Raw genomic sequence first — 15,593 nt, forward strand, 5'->3', positions numbered from 1 at the left:
TCTAACATGAGCATTTGCCAATGTTTGAGGATAGTTTTTTTGTATTTGTAACTAGAAGTTGAAAATTTGGAGATAGCAACAATTCTTGTTTGCTCTTTCTTTTGACTTGGTTGTAGAAGGGTGCTTCTGTCTTTTTGGTCAATTTTAGATTTTGATTGATCTAGAATGTGTTGTGGATATCCTCTTTGTTTGAACTTCTCTTCCATTTCTTTTAGTCTGTTTTGTAATGTGCTATGTTCAGATGTTATCCTTTTGACTCTGGCCATCTGTGAGAAAGGTAAGTATTTCTTTAGATTGTGCTCATGAAAACTGCTGTAGTGAAGCATATTGTTGCGATCTGTGCTTTTGATATGTAGATCGGTTGTAAGGCCCTTGTCTGTGCGGATAATTTTTACATCCAAGAATGTGATGCTGGTCTCTGATATTTCCCAAGTTAATTGTATCCTCTCATCAATTTGATTGAATTGTATAAGAGCCTCTTGTAGTTCATCTTTTGAGCTGGACCATAAGATAAAAATATCATCTATGTACCGAATGAAAGTTTTTAGATTTTTGATCCATCGTTCATTGCATAATATGTGCTTTTCTTCATAAAACTTCATGAAAAGATTAGCATAGACCGGCGCGGCCGAATTGCCCATTGCTGTCCCAACCCACGTTTCTTTCTTTCTATAACAGCGTTAACACATGAGTTAAGCAGTGACCAAACCAACAGACATGTGAGTTGATCATTTATTTATATCTCATTGACCGTATACTTTTTGTTTCATATAATTGTATAGAGTCACGTTTTTGGAAATTAGAAGATGCATAATTGAATGAACTGTCAAATGTTATATGGTAGATGGTAATGTAGAATATTTCTTCTGTTACAGCATTATTCCCTGATGAAGGGCCCATAGTAGAGCCCGAAATGCATTGGATATTTTTGGAACTTTAATGATGTCTGAGTAATCATGATGGCACTCATGCTTTCTAATGAGTGAAAATATGAACTAATTCAATACGTTGTGAATCAACATTTAATGAACTTTTGATCAATAAAAAGAAAAAACTTGAAACACTAAGCATTGTGGAATCCTCTATCCATTAGAGGAAATTAAGGTGTTCCTAAGGGGATGGTCCCAGTGTTTCACTGGAATCACATTTATGTACTTATCACTGGCGTTTTTAGGGGTATTAACGCTACCCTAGGTGAACCCAATCGCACTGAATTTATGCTCACAAGCTGTGCATCCTATCCTAATACCAATATCTATTCATAAATTGAAACCGATTTGTTACCCATAACTACAGAAAAGGATAAGGATAATGGTCAAAGATATAAAATTTCAAAGAGACGAAGGAAAAAAATTTCCAAAGCAAGAAATAAGGTAAAAAAAGAAAACACAGTAAAAATATATCCCTCCTCAGAGAAATCACTAGAAATGAATCAGGAAGACTCAATACAAGAAGTAATAGATCTAGAAAAAAGCGAGGGTGAGAGCCAGTTCGAAACGGTTCAAAAGAACGGGAAAAAAAAAATATGACATCTTTAAGAAATCTTCTAAAGACCAGAAGGATAACAAGCCAAATGTACGCAATGAAATTAAAGTAGAAGAAATTATGGACCAAAAACAACTGACGCAAAGCCAAACCATGAAAAATAAAAAACATCAAGCTGAGCAAAACAAAACTCAGGATTGTAAAAACACGCTCTCAAAAAGGAAATGGATGTATTTCATGGTGCCATTTACGTGATATACAAAGTTCCCCGAATGAAACAAAGATAGTATCTTCTGAAGTAGAGTCTAACACACTGTTGAATGGTGAAAAAAATCACTCAGATGTAAGGATACAGAGAACAATTTGTCAAGCTAAAAACAACTCACAAAATGAACCCGTAAATCCCTTGCAACAAAAAAAGTATCCAGTCCAGTTAGAAAAGCAGTCAGGTGAGACTGCGAATAACTCAGAACTAGCAAATAGAAAGATGGGTAGTGGAGACTACAAATATAATGATGAAGAACTAATTATTACAAAGACTGGCCAAGAGAAACTAATCGTCTGTAAAACCCATCAAAAAGTAATTGGAAATAAAACTGACCCATTATTCTCAAATACGCTGTCACAAATAATATTGACACCATTATACGACTCAAGAGGTAACAGTGACACTCTGAATAGAGGTAATATCGTACATCTAATTAAATCAATACCTTAATTAGAAAAAGTAACTACAAAAGACATTGAATCCGTGGGCTTTGTACATAACCGGGATGGTACTCAACCACTCACAGTCTTAACATTAAATACTGCTTACTTAGTGGATCAAATTATGCAAGATTAAGAAGTTTTCCGAAATTGGAGGATAAAAATTAGTCAACTGCTGCCTAAACCCTACCCGACCCCATTTAAAAAGGGACAATTCCCAAGAAAAGCTCCTAAAGAATCAAAGAACAACCTGGTATATTCAATATTAAAAAACCCACAGGGTAGTACACATCAGGCTAAAGAAGAGAGCATGGAAAAAATAAAAGTTGCAGAATCTAACCAAATAAACTAAAGTTGGATACGGAATGCACTGCATGACCAGTGACAGAAAATTTTTCAAAATAAACCCAAGGAAAGGAGGTGTCCTCGCCACCAGGTTTGCATATGCTCTTGGAACATAAACGGAATAGGTAAAAAACTTATTAACGCTGGAGTAGATTCCTTGTCAAATCTATACCAAATCATATGCCTACAAGAGTCATGGGAAACGGAAGCTTTCTTTTTACAAGGTTATAAAGGGTACTACGTCCCAGCCATCAAATATTGCAAATTTGGACGCCCATGTGGGGGACTGGCAATACTCATTGGGACCAACTTGCAAATCGACCATGAACAACTGGTCACCAATAACGCAAAGATACAAGCAGTTAAGATAATATTTGCATCCGGTGAGCAAAAAAACAGGAATACGTTAATATTTAACATATATATTCCACCAAACCAGTCATCACGCAAGAACATAAGTGTCGACTTAGTAACATTTCTGCTGGAACAAATAGTACTTGACCAAAACGTTAATATTCTAGCTACAGGGGATTTTAATATAAACCTGCTGATTCAAATGACACGGGACAATTTCATCCACTCTCAAAATAAATTACGAATGGTCCATTCCGGAACAAGCGGTCGACCCCCGTATAATTACCAAACAAAATCTTATCGGAAAAAATCTATTGATGGACTTGGAAGCAATGGGTCTACGAGTATTAAACGGCAGGTTTCCAACCGATCAACCCGCTGGCTGGTCATTTCATAATCATGAATCAAAATCAAGAATAGATTTTACATTACTATCAATAGAGATGTTTGATAGAATTGGTTCCTATAGACTTAAAAAGGTAATTGAGAGTGATCACAGACAGCAAATATTAGAAATGTGCTTCGAACTTCCAAAATACCAAAACTATTTAACTACACGAGGTCAGATTAGTACAATTAACCATAGGAAACTCATTTGGAAACCGGATAAAAAATATGTTGTGGGAAAAAAAGACCCAAAAACTGTTCCAAGAATGTTTTAATTAACAGCCGAACCAGCCTACACTAACATAATGGGAACAGTTTACGCAGAAGGTAGTTGAATTAGATGAAGGTTTTCTAACTAGCAGGAACCCCACACTCAGGATGAAAATAAAAAGATATTAGTATCAATCTCCCATATAGAATTAAAAAAGTAAGGCGGATTCGTAACAAACTAAGAAAACAGCTAATTAGGATGTCGACTAACGAGGAAATTAGAAATCAATTTAGAAGTGTGAATAACAATGAGGAAATTATTGTGGTCTGAAAAAAACAAAGCCCAGCAACAATTGTGGACAAAAATCTTCCACGCAAGTAATCAACCAAATTCCAGAGAATTTTGGAAAATAATTAATGAAATAATCAGACCGAATAAACACGTGAAAGCCTCGCCAATATTGGAAGAGGACTGGGTAAGATTCCTCAAAAAGACCTAATACGTGGAAGTAGAGTTTCACTCTCAGGATGACATTCAGACATGGATCACTGAAAGAGAACAAGAAACAGACCCGGTGAAAGACTTCTCAGAGACTGAGGTAGCCATTTAATAAAGAGACAAAAGGATGGAGCGCCGGGACCCAACGGAATTCCGTTTGCACCTTATAAAGAGGACCCCGCTCTATGGGCTACTTATTTGACAAAGGTCTTTAACAAAGTTATTCAAACAGGGCAAATACCGGAATCCTGGAGAGGATTATTAATATCTCCTATTTACAAAAAGGGTAATTGGCAACTACCCGAGAACTATTGTTTGATCACTCTCCAAGATACGGACGCACAGCTATTTGCGGGTCTTTTATTATTAATTTTGACAGATTGGGTTAAAGAAAGGCTAATATTACCCCCAAACCAAACAGGGTTTATTAAAGGCTTAGGAACCACAATTAATATTTTAATCTTATCAGTTTTAACTGAAAAAAATAAAACTTTTACCTAGACAGTCTCTCTACTTTTGTTTTGTCAACTTTAGATCGGCCTTCGATCTTGTTAATATAACTCTTCTATGGAAAAAACTTGAGGATTACGGAATACCTGGATCACTACTTAACCTTATCAAACTACTCTATTCTGAAAATTCGGTCAAGGTGCGGATCGGAGACGGCTGATCATTATCCAACAAAATTCCGGTGACACGCTGCCTTAAGCAGGGTTGCGTGCTTGCACCATTACTTTTCAACTTATTTGTAGCCGACCTCACCAAAACTCTAAATGAAGTTAACTCACACCCGCCTAGACTAACCGGAAAACAAATTATGCAGAGGACGTGGTGTTGTTGAGTCACACAAAAGTGGGATTACAAAGGCTAATTGATTGTACACTTATGTATGCAAAGGATAACCAAATGATAATAAATGAGGCAAAAACAAAAGTAATGGTTGTCACAAGGAATAAAAGACTAAAAAATAAATGGATGCTGGGACAAACTCACCTAGAGCAAGTTGATAGCTATTGGTATCTTGATGTCTTATTTAATGAAAGTGGAAGCTTTCTCCCCCAACGGAAGGATATCACAAGAAAAGCAAATAGCTTGGTTGCAGCATTTAGAACCATACAAAAGAATCTAACTGCACTGACATACAGTCCTCTATTAAAAATCATAGCTGCTAAACTATTACCGGCTTTAACATATGGAGCCAAAGTCCTAAACGTAAAGGTTGCGGAGTTACTTAACAACGCAGTGGCAAAAACCTACAAAATACTATTCAACCTACCATGTAATGCCTCACAGGCACAAATAAGGCTGGAGTTTGGGATAAACAATCAGCAATATGCCCGGCAAGGCCAAATTTTAAAAGTTTGGAACTGTATAAAAAATGATCAGGACAATCAATTGCCTCGAGCATTGTGGCAAGAAGTAATAGTAAACAAAAAACTTCAAGCATGGATATACATAAATAAAGCTAAAGAAGAATTTGGAATAACATCAATTTGGGAAAATACAATCACTCAGGAAAGCTTTAAAAAACAATTAATAAACTGGTTATTCATCTATCGCTCCTAAAAGACAAAGAACTATTGGTTAAAACAAAGCACTCATGGCCAATTGTAAACGACTACAAAAAAAAGCAAGTCCAAAATTACCTTCAAACTCCCTGGTCCGTCCAAAATAAGCGAGCATTTATCAGAGTACGCTTTGGTCTATGGCCGGGTTTGTGCCATCTTCCACCTTGGAAGTCAACTGAAGGCAATATGATATGTAGGTTGTGTAAAGGGGGACAAGATGATATTTTGCACTTGGTGTGTCTGTGTCCTGCAATAGAAGAAGAAAGGAAAGTAATCCTCAGGGGGTTATTTAATGCTCGAGGCTTAAGAACTTTTAGACAAGCAATAATGGCATGTCTAAACCCTAACGATCTATTAATGAATGCTGCTTTTGTAAAACTTTTAACTGTGATTGCGAAAGGCCTTAAGGAAAATTTTAGCTAGATTTTCTCTTTTAAAAAGATCAGCACTATTATCTGTATAAAGTTCTTGAATTTTTATTAATGAAGATATTTTAATGTGTACTTTTGTATGATTTTAATTAATCAAACAAATAAATTAAACTTGAAACACTCTGCTGATAAGCTGATCTGATGTCAAAGGTGCTGGTGTCCCATCAAATATTGCCATTAACTCCTGGATACATAGCAGGAGACAATTTGCTTAATGACAGATCTTAGATTGACATAATCTCAAGTTTTCTGAATTCCGTTCTGCAGTACCAAGTGATTTTAATACCACCTGAACACATTTCTAAAATCATCTATGATAAAAATTTCTTTGCACTATTAGGCACATGCCTTAAGTTATGTTTAACTGGTGCAGCATGCTCATTCTCCTTAAGCTGAAAGTTGAGTGAAAAAAAACCCACAATTTTTCCTACATTGTAGTAAAAAAAAAAAAAATCATGTTTATCTACTAATCGTACCGTTGGTCATCTTTCGTTAACATACAATATGCAGACTTTTCATAAAACACCTGCACAGAACACATGGTTTTTCACAGTAGGATTTAATTGACCTAGAACAGCTTGACTACTGATTGCAACAAATGCACTTTCAAAAATCTGTCTGCTATGAAAATAAATTGTTGCCAGAAAATGCCCTGTGAAATGAATTGTTGATTGTTCATATGCAAATATTCTACCTTCACCATGAAGAAAAAGAATAAGATCCGACAAAGAAGCAAAATAGGTAGCAGCATCTGCCATAATCGCCTCTCCCTTACCATCTCATGCCTTTCTAACCATCTATTTCTATCTTAGGTAGATTAAAAGTGTCCTCATCAATTCCTAACACTGCTGAATAACTTTCCCCAAGCTCTCCACCAGATCCATATAAATGTGTGAATAGTTTTTAGGAGTATTTAGTGAGAACACTTGAATATGGCAATCCTTCACTCAAAGAAATACTGGAATGTGCACTACCCTCTTTACTCCATATCACAGAAGACAAACACATTCTGATGAGATACTTCAGAACATTTATTAAGAACCCACAAAAACGTGCCATTTTTAGATTCGTCAGCTGTAATTGCAACTAGCACTCCTGAAACCCTCCTCAGCCCAGATTCCAAGCAGACATTTGGGAAATGTTCCTTTTACCAAATATCAAGTATTCTTTGCCCTAGACATGACTTGCATGAAGAAGAGTGATGCCTTGATCTACATCTATTGTACGTTCCTAAAATTATTACTTTGCAATACACACATCTGACTAGTAGGTGTTCTTGTCCTTTGTTTCATCTTTTTTGTTACTATCCTGGAATGTTTTCGTTGACTCAGCAGCTACTTCGGAAACTGAAGTTTTTACAATCAATAACTTAAAAGATTAAATGGATCGCAACACTTGCTGGCATGTCAATTGTTTCAGCGGGGAGATTTCGATACCTTAAGAGCGTTTTTTGAATGTTGACAAAATCACAGCTGGTTGCAAGAACTCAGGGCCACCACACAGAAGTAACCTGGCTCATTCATATGATGCTGCATCATGTCCGCCCATCAAGGATTACAATCCTAATAGTGCGAGTACACCTTTGGCAGTCCTACCATAGTTACACCCCCACCCCGGTGCTGGCTTGGCAGCCCATGGGGGGACTGACAGTCATAACAAGGCTGTAAGTTGCAAATGGAACTAAGGTAGTAGAATCAACTTAACCAATATGATTTATAAGGCTATTTCAATTGAGTAACCCACTAATTCACACTGTCTAAGGATGTTTGAGGATTCTTTAACAATTAATCTTCATTTTGCATAACCAGGTGTGTCAAATCGAGGCGTGGTAAGAAGTTTAACAACCACTTTGAGGGATTTTCCACTATTCAGTTATCCCCAGTGGAAATACAGCAAACTTCACCCAAATGATAATCTCTTCAGGCATATACCTACTCCAACAGCACATCTCCAAATCACTGAGGTCTCGTGAAAGATCATCAGCAAATAGTAAAACAAATGATTCTGTAACACTTAAATTTAACATGCGCACCTACAGCTCCCTGTGAAACATTTGGGTCAGAGGTTCATTGGTTAGTGCAAAGAACAGCAGAAAGAGGTGCGAGTAGTATCTGATGCCCCTCAAAGATTTGGAAAAGACACCCGTCGAGACGGGAGCCTCCGGTATATAAAAAAGTAATGTCCTAAGACATACATAAAGAGAATAGGTCTAAGGGTCTCACCTTAGTAACCTATCCAGGTCCTTATGCAGGAAGGACCAAATAGAGTAGGCTCCAGGGTCCCACCTTGGTAGCCTATCTGTGTCCTTTTGTAAAAAAGGACCAAAGTAAAAGGAACAACCAATCAGCTACTACCTCCCTCTAGAACCTTCCTGTGGGGAGCCTCAGTCTCTCAGATTTTCGTACGCACCAAGTTGGTTAGGTGTAAACCTGTAGAGAGAGGTGAGTCCTTCCAGGGGAGGCAGGAGGGTGCATGTGAATCTATGAAAGACACTAATACTGGATAACTGCAGTTACAGGTAAGTAACGCATTTCTTATCCAGTATTTGGGTGTCTTCCATAGATTCACATGCCTGAATCAGAGTAGCAAGCAATACAATATGCACATCCTGTGTTGATACAGAAAATATATGCCTGCAAATAAGGAACATTTATGACTGTAAAAAACAACAGCATACAATGTCATGCAGAATCTAGTAATAAAGAAATGTGCATACCAGTCCAGGATGGTGGGAAGTAGGAGGGCTCACCTCACTGAAATAGATGGCGAAGCACCGCTCTGCCCACTGCTGCGTCTTTCGTCAGCTCAGCATCCAAGCAGTAGTGCCTGGTGAAGGTATGCGGGGACTTCCAGGTCGCCGCTCTACAGATGTCCAGGAGTGGCACTCCAGCAAACAGTGCCGCAGATGTAGACATGGCTCTGGTGGAGTGGGCTTTGGCCCGTGAGCCCAGAGGTCGTCCTGCCTTCTTGTGGCAGAGAGTTATAGCTGAAGAGATCCATCTTGATATACTTTGTTTTGTTAGTGGCAGGCCCTTCCTAGGTCTGCTGAATGCGACAAAGAGTTGGGATGACTTCCTGAATTGTCTTGTTCTGTCAAGATAGAATTTGAGGCATCTCTGAAGGTCTAAAGAGTGCAATGATCTCTCAGCCGAAGTAGATGGGTTCGGAAAGAACGATTTAAGAACCACGGGCTCATTTAAATGGAAGTCCGATGGGACTTTGGGTATGAATCGTGGGTTAGTACGCAGGATGACTCTGTCCTCTTTGAATTGTAAGAAAGGGTCCTGGATGGAGAGGGCTTGCAATTCGCCTACCCTTCTGGCCGAGGTTAGCGCCAGTAGGAGGGCTGTCTTCCACGACAGGAATTTGATATCCGATTTGTGGATAGGCTCAAAGGGGTGCTTCATCAACTGGTGAAGAACTACGTTGAGTTGCCATGTTGGAGGGACAGGTTTTGGTCTAGGGAAGGACCTAAAAAGGCCCTTTAGGAATTGTTTGATGAGTCTGTCCGCCCACAGGGAAGGGCCCCTAGAAGTTCGAGTGAACCTAGAAATTGCTGCCAGGTGGACCTTGATGGACGCATGGGCAAGTCCTGAGTGCGCCAGGTGTAGGAGGTATGGCAGGAGTTGTTGGGGGGTGACATGGAAAGGATGTAGACCTTCCTTCTCACACCATACGCAGAAGCGTTTCCATTTGAGAGTATAAGTCTTTTTTGTGCTGTCAGCTCTAGCGTTGGCCAGGACATCTCTGCACTCTTGCGGTATGTTCAGATGACTGAACTCGCGGTATTCAGGAGCCAGGCTGACAATTTCAGAGGGCCCAGGTTCGGGTGGAGAACCTGCCCGTGAGACATCGTGAGCAGGGTCGGGTGACTGTGTAGGCGAAGAGGTGGATGGACCGACAGACGATGGAGCTCCGTGTACCAGTGCTGCCTCGGCCAGGATGGGGCGATGAGGATCAGGGTGCAGGGCTCTGATTTCATTTTCCTGATCACCCTGGGTATCAGTGGGAATGGCGGAAAGGCGTAAGCAAACACGTTCTGCCAAGCTATGGAAAATGCATTCCCTAGTGTTCCTGGTTGGGGAAGCCTGCTTGCGAAGCTTGGGCATTTGGCGTTCTCCCTGGTGGCGAAGAGGTCTATCTGTGGCGTTCCCCACTTCGCGAAGATGTAGTCCATTGCACCCGCGTCTAACTCCCATTCGTGGGATAGGAACTGTTCTCTGCTCAGGGCGTCCGCCAGGACGTTGTCTTTGCCCGGAACGTATTCGGCTTTGAGTGTGATGCCATGTTGGAGAAGCCAGTTCCAAACTCTCTGAGATTCGAGAGAGAGAGAGAGAGAGCGCGTCCCTCCCTGTTTGTTCAGGTAGTGCATCGTCGTGGTGTTGTCCGTCCTGACTAGCACTGGGGAGTTTCGGATGCGCGGGAGGAACGATTGGAGCGCCAGGAAGACTGCCCGTAGCTCCAGAATGTTGATGTGGAGTTTGGATTCCTGTGGCGTCCATTTTCCTTTGGTCTGTAGTTCTTGCAGGACTGCACCCCAGCCCTCCAAGGATGCGTCCGTGGTGATGATATGTGGTTGCGCCGGAAGCAGGAACGGCAGTCCTTGCGACAGGTGTTTGGCTGATCTCCACCATTGTAGATTGTTGATCATAGGTTGGGTGACTCGTATGCGGTCCTCGAAGGATCCCTCAGCTTGTGTCCACTGTTTTGACAGTTCTTCCTGCAGGGGGGCGCATTTTTAGGCGGCAGTGCGGGATGAGCAGGATGCATGACGACATTATGCCGAGGAGCGACTTGAAGATACGGACGGTCAGAGTCTTTTTGGATGCCACTGACCTGGCCAAGGAGATGAGTTTCGACTTTCTCTCCTGTGATGGAAAGGCTTTTGTGCATTCCGTGTCCAGGGTCGCTCCAAGAAAATTGATGACTTGGGTTGGTGTTAGAGATGACTTTTCCTTGTTGAGGGTCAAGCCTAGGCGGCGGAAAAGATGCAGACAGGCGCTGGAAGATGCGGCTGCGGCTTCTCTCGACGGAGCCTTTACCAGCCAGTCGTCCAGGTAAGGGAAGACCTGGTGTCCCTGCTGGCGAAGAAGGCTGCGACAGGAGAAAGGCATTTCGTAAAGATCCGTGGAGCAGATTTGAGGCCGAAGGGGAGGACGCGGAATTGGTAGTGTACCCCTGCGACTGCAAACCTTAGGAACTTCCTGTGTCCCTTGAGGATAGGGATGTGGTAATAGGCGTCCTGTAGGTCTAGAGATGTCATATAGTCGCCTTGTTCCAGAAGTCCCAGGATCTCTTGTAGCGTGACCATCCGGAACGACAGTTTCTTTAAAAACACATTGAGAGCTCTCAAGTCGAGGATCGGTCGCCATTTCTTCCCCTTTTTGTGGATTAGGAAGAAGTGGGAATAGAATCCCTCCCCCTTCTGGGCGTGTGGTACTTTTTCTATTGCGCCCTTCTGAAGCATGGAAGCTAGTTCTTGGAGAAGCAGCCGTAGGTGTCTGTGAGGGCGCTTGACAGGTGGTGTCTGTGGGGGATTTGAGAGGAATTCCAGAGAGTGGCCGAATTGAAGAAGTTGTAGAACCCATCGGTCCGTTGTTATTTGCCGCCAATTTTGAAGGTAAAAAGAAAGTTTTCCTCCAAGTCGCAAAGAATGTGATGGTGGAGGGGCTGGCCAAGTGGTAGAGTCATTGGCGATTGCCTGCGGGTCTCTTCTGTCCTTTTCCTCTGTAGGACGATTTGTTGAAAGAGGACTGACGTCCCGACTGGTTTTGGCGCTGTTGAAACTGCGTCTTGCCCTGTGAGTATGAATAAGAGGACTTATTTTGATAAGAGCCCCTATAGGAGGATTATCCTCTTCCCCTGTTGGTACGAAAGGACTGATTGCGAGATTGCAGAGTGCCTAGGGCTCTGGCTGTGTCGGTGTCGTTCTTGATTGCAGTGAGGGCTTCGTCAATCTTCTCGCCGAAAAGATGATCGCCATCATAAGGCATATCAAGACTTTTGGTTTGGACCTCCTGCCTGAAGGAGGTGGCCTTAAGCCAGCCTTGGCGTCTAAGGACAGCGGCGCCTGCCAGCTGTCTGAAGCCAGTCATGGCCACGTCAATGGCGCAGTCGATCAGTTCTGAAGCCGAAGTTTGACCCTCGAGAAGGAGCGAGTGTGCCTCCGCTTTTAGATCTTCTGGTAGGTCAGCAAGGTAGGGCGCGATGTCTGCCCAGAGTTGACGGTTGTAACGTCCGAGAAGGGCAATGGAATTGGCGATCTTCACCGTCGTCGCAGAAGTAGTGGAAAAACGTTTCCCAACTGCATCCAACTTCCTGCCTTCTTTATCTGGTGGTGTCGATAAAGGTGATGCAGGGTTGCGCGAGTTCTTCTGCGCCGCCTGGGTGACCACAGAGTCCGCCTTGGGGTGACCCGTAAGGCATGCTGGAGCCGACGTCGTAGCTCTGTATTTTTTGTCCAGTCTGGGTACAATTACCTGTAGGGAAGCTGGAGACTGCATAAGTTGTTTGCCCTGTTTTAGTAGATAATCAATGATCGGGATCGATCTTGTAGTTTTCTTTGTTGGTTCCTTAAAATCATATAGGAAACAGTCAGTTTCCTGAGTTTCCATGGACATATGGAACCTTTTGGCTGCCCTTTCCATGAGGTTATGGAAACCTCCAATATCTGCTGGCGGAGACTCAGAGGATTGTGGCTCCGGAGAGGCTGGAGAGTGAGTGACGTAGTCTTGGTCTGCATCCACATCCGTATCGTCATCTCGGACTTCCCCTTCTTCATGTTCCCTTCCCTCGTCATCGGACAAGATGGGGTCTTGTGCTGGGTCCTGTGTCGTAGGAAGAACCAGTGAAGGGGGTTTATGTCTTGGCACCTGCGCAGGAACGGTCACAGTTGGCTGCGGAGTTGGTGGAACAACAAGAGTGGCTTTTTGAGGAAATCGCTCTTTGTAGTCCTGAATGAGGAAGCGCAAGTCTGAAACTAAGGAGGCTGGCAAGCACACCATTGGAGTCACCTGGGTGTGAACTTGGGTAGATACAGCTGGAGGAACAGGTTCTTCATCCTCTTGTTCTTCATCCGTGCTTTGGCACTTGACAATCAGGTCTGATGGGCTAGTGGCCTGGGTAAACATTTCCTCCTCCGTTTCTTGGTCCTGCAAGAAGCAGGATGGCGTCAGCTGCTGGACCTTACTAGGCGATGTCATTTCCGGTGTAATCGGTATTTTGGAGATTCTGATGGTAACATGGGATGTTTCTGCATCCATCGCATGTGATAGGAGCTCAGACTCCTTCCACGCACCAGTCGCCGTCGATACCTGTGACGACGGCTTCGTTAAGGAGCTCTCCGTCATTGGTTGAAGTTTGGTCTTCGTCGACGGTGGGTCCGTCGACGACGCTCTCGTCGACGGTGCCTTTGGTAACTTTTCCACTGTCGACTGCTTCGTCGTCGGCGCCGTCGTCGACGGGGTGCCCTTCGTCGACGGCTTAGTCGACAGCTTCGTCGACGGTGTGACCTTCGTCGACGGTGTCATCGTCGACGGTGTCGTCGTCGACGTCCTCGTCGTCGACGGCGTGCTCCTAGTTAACGACGGAGCGGAGGATGAAAGCGGTCTTCCTGTCGACGATGAGTGAGTTAGCGTCGTCGACGAGGACGCCGACGATGCCATCGTCGTCGATACTGTCGTCGATGTAGAGACGGTTTTTAGCGATGAGGTGGTCGCCGATTGCGCCGTCGTCATAGTAAGCAGTGGTTGCTTCCTGGGGACAGGAAGGTCCTTGCTAGACACGGTAGGCTTGCCCTCTGAAGACCTTTTGGACTTCTTAGGAGGGGTGTCTGAGGGGCCAGGCGAGGAAGCCCTAGGCCTCTTCAGGGAAAACTGTGAGGCGCCAGACATGCTCTCACCTTCAGAAATCAGGTCGCCTTCCGGTTTGTCCTTAAGCCTGTTGAGCCATATTAGAAGTCTCCCTTCCCGGTCTTTCTGGGTCTTGTGGGAGAATTTACGGCAAATCCTGCAGTCTATGGACTGGTGGTGAGGATAGACACAGTATAGACATGTCTCATGTTAGTCGTCCACATGAAGCCTCAGTTTGCCACAGGAGGCACAGGGACGAAAAAGTGCTCTCTTCTTGCTATCAGCCATAGCAAGAAAGTCGAAAAAACTGTAAAGTTAGATGAAAATCCGATATTCCTGAGGAGAACTCAGGTGGAGACTCCCTAGCACAACGTGCGGTAGAAAATCTGGGAGACTGAGGCTCCTCACAGGAAGGTTCTAGAGGGAGGTAGTAGCTGATTGGTTGTTCCTTTTACTTTGGTCCTTTTTTACAAAAGGACACAGATAGGCTACCAAGGTGGGACCCTGGAGCCTACTCTATTTGGTCCTTCCTGCATAAGGACCTGGATAGGTTACTAAGGTGAGACCCTTAGACCTATTCTCTTTATGTATGTCTTAGGACATTACTTTTTTATAAACCGGAGGCTCCCGTCTCGACGACGGGGAATGATTCAGGCATGTGAATCTATGAAAGACACCCAAATACTGGATAACAGTTGATACCTATTCAACCATTAACCCTTCAGATTGGATTCGCTTTACACACCACATTGAAAGCGATGGCTAACAATACTGAACTGTTTCCCTTAAAGAATCACAGCCACACCAATGGCCAGATCCAGTCATCTGTCTATGACGTGGACACATGAAATTCTTCTGGTATCCACTTGCGAAATGTGCTAATTTCGTTTCTAGTATGTTGAATGGCAGTTAAACATACTAGGTGCCTTAGTATTTGCTACTTTGAACATATGTTAATCCATTAATATGCTATTAGATCCACCGCCCAAACCATGCTATCTTATTGTGCAATTTAAAAAATAAAACGGAGAGAAGAATTAATGACCTATTTATACCCTATTAAGAGACAAAATGCCAAAATATCAACTTCAAAATATGTATTACATTGCCTAGGATTAGAGTGACATGAAACCTATAGAACATTTCCTCAGACAATTCCCCAGAAAGGGTAAGAGGACATCAACGATTATGAAGCACTGATGCATTTGGAGAATTGTTTTAAACTTAATGCCAGTATAGCTTTGAAAAGCTAAAAATTGTATTCACGTGCACAGAACGAAAAATAATCATATGACGGGCTCCTAACCAGGTTAACGTCACTATCCATGACATGCAGTTTAAGTACTATGATTGATGATTTGAGACAAGATTAATGTTCATGTTAAGAGTACGAAAGTGAAGAACAGCCATGGGTCATTGGAGATTCCTCACCATAAAACACAATTACCACAGTGAAATCTACTTAACAATCTGAAACATGGGTCCGTCACCAAAGAGAGGGATTGTACAAGAAACCTAGGTCTCAATATCATAACCAAACTAATGTCAAACTAGAGACTTGAGTGCGGAAGGGCAAAAAGTCAAATATGTGCTATAAATGTGGGAGCCTAAACCATCCAGTCTTGCAAGTTCTGTCTTGCAATAAGATACGACTAGGAGAACTGTGAGAAGTATAGGCATTTTGCCCAGGCATGCAGAGAGGCCAAAAGAGGGAACAACATGTGGCAAGAGTATGTATTAGCAGTGATGATGGTCC

At 42.7% G+C, this 15,593-nt stretch overlaps 1 protein-coding gene across 1 annotated transcript in view; it reads right to left on the bottom strand.

Annotated features, from left to right (window-relative positions):
* Window positions 1–15,593, bottom strand: part of SYCP3 (synaptonemal complex protein 3) — a 1,370,872-nt gene that overhangs the window by 1,103,385 nt on the left and 251,894 nt on the right. Inside the window, exon 3 of the mRNA XM_086919156.1 lies at window positions 5,635–5,803. Coding sequence (XP_086775282.1) covers window positions 5,635–5,671 — 37 coding nt within the window. The 5' untranslated portion in view covers window positions 5,672–5,803. The remainder of the gene's footprint in view (window positions 1–5,634; window positions 5,804–15,593) is intronic.

This window comes from Lissotriton vulgaris, chromosome 1_1, assembly GCF_964263255.1.
Source record: "Lissotriton vulgaris chromosome 1_1, aLisVul1.2, whole genome shotgun sequence".
In the NCBI taxonomy this organism is placed as follows: Eukaryota; Metazoa; Chordata; class Amphibia; order Caudata; family Salamandridae; genus Lissotriton; species Lissotriton vulgaris.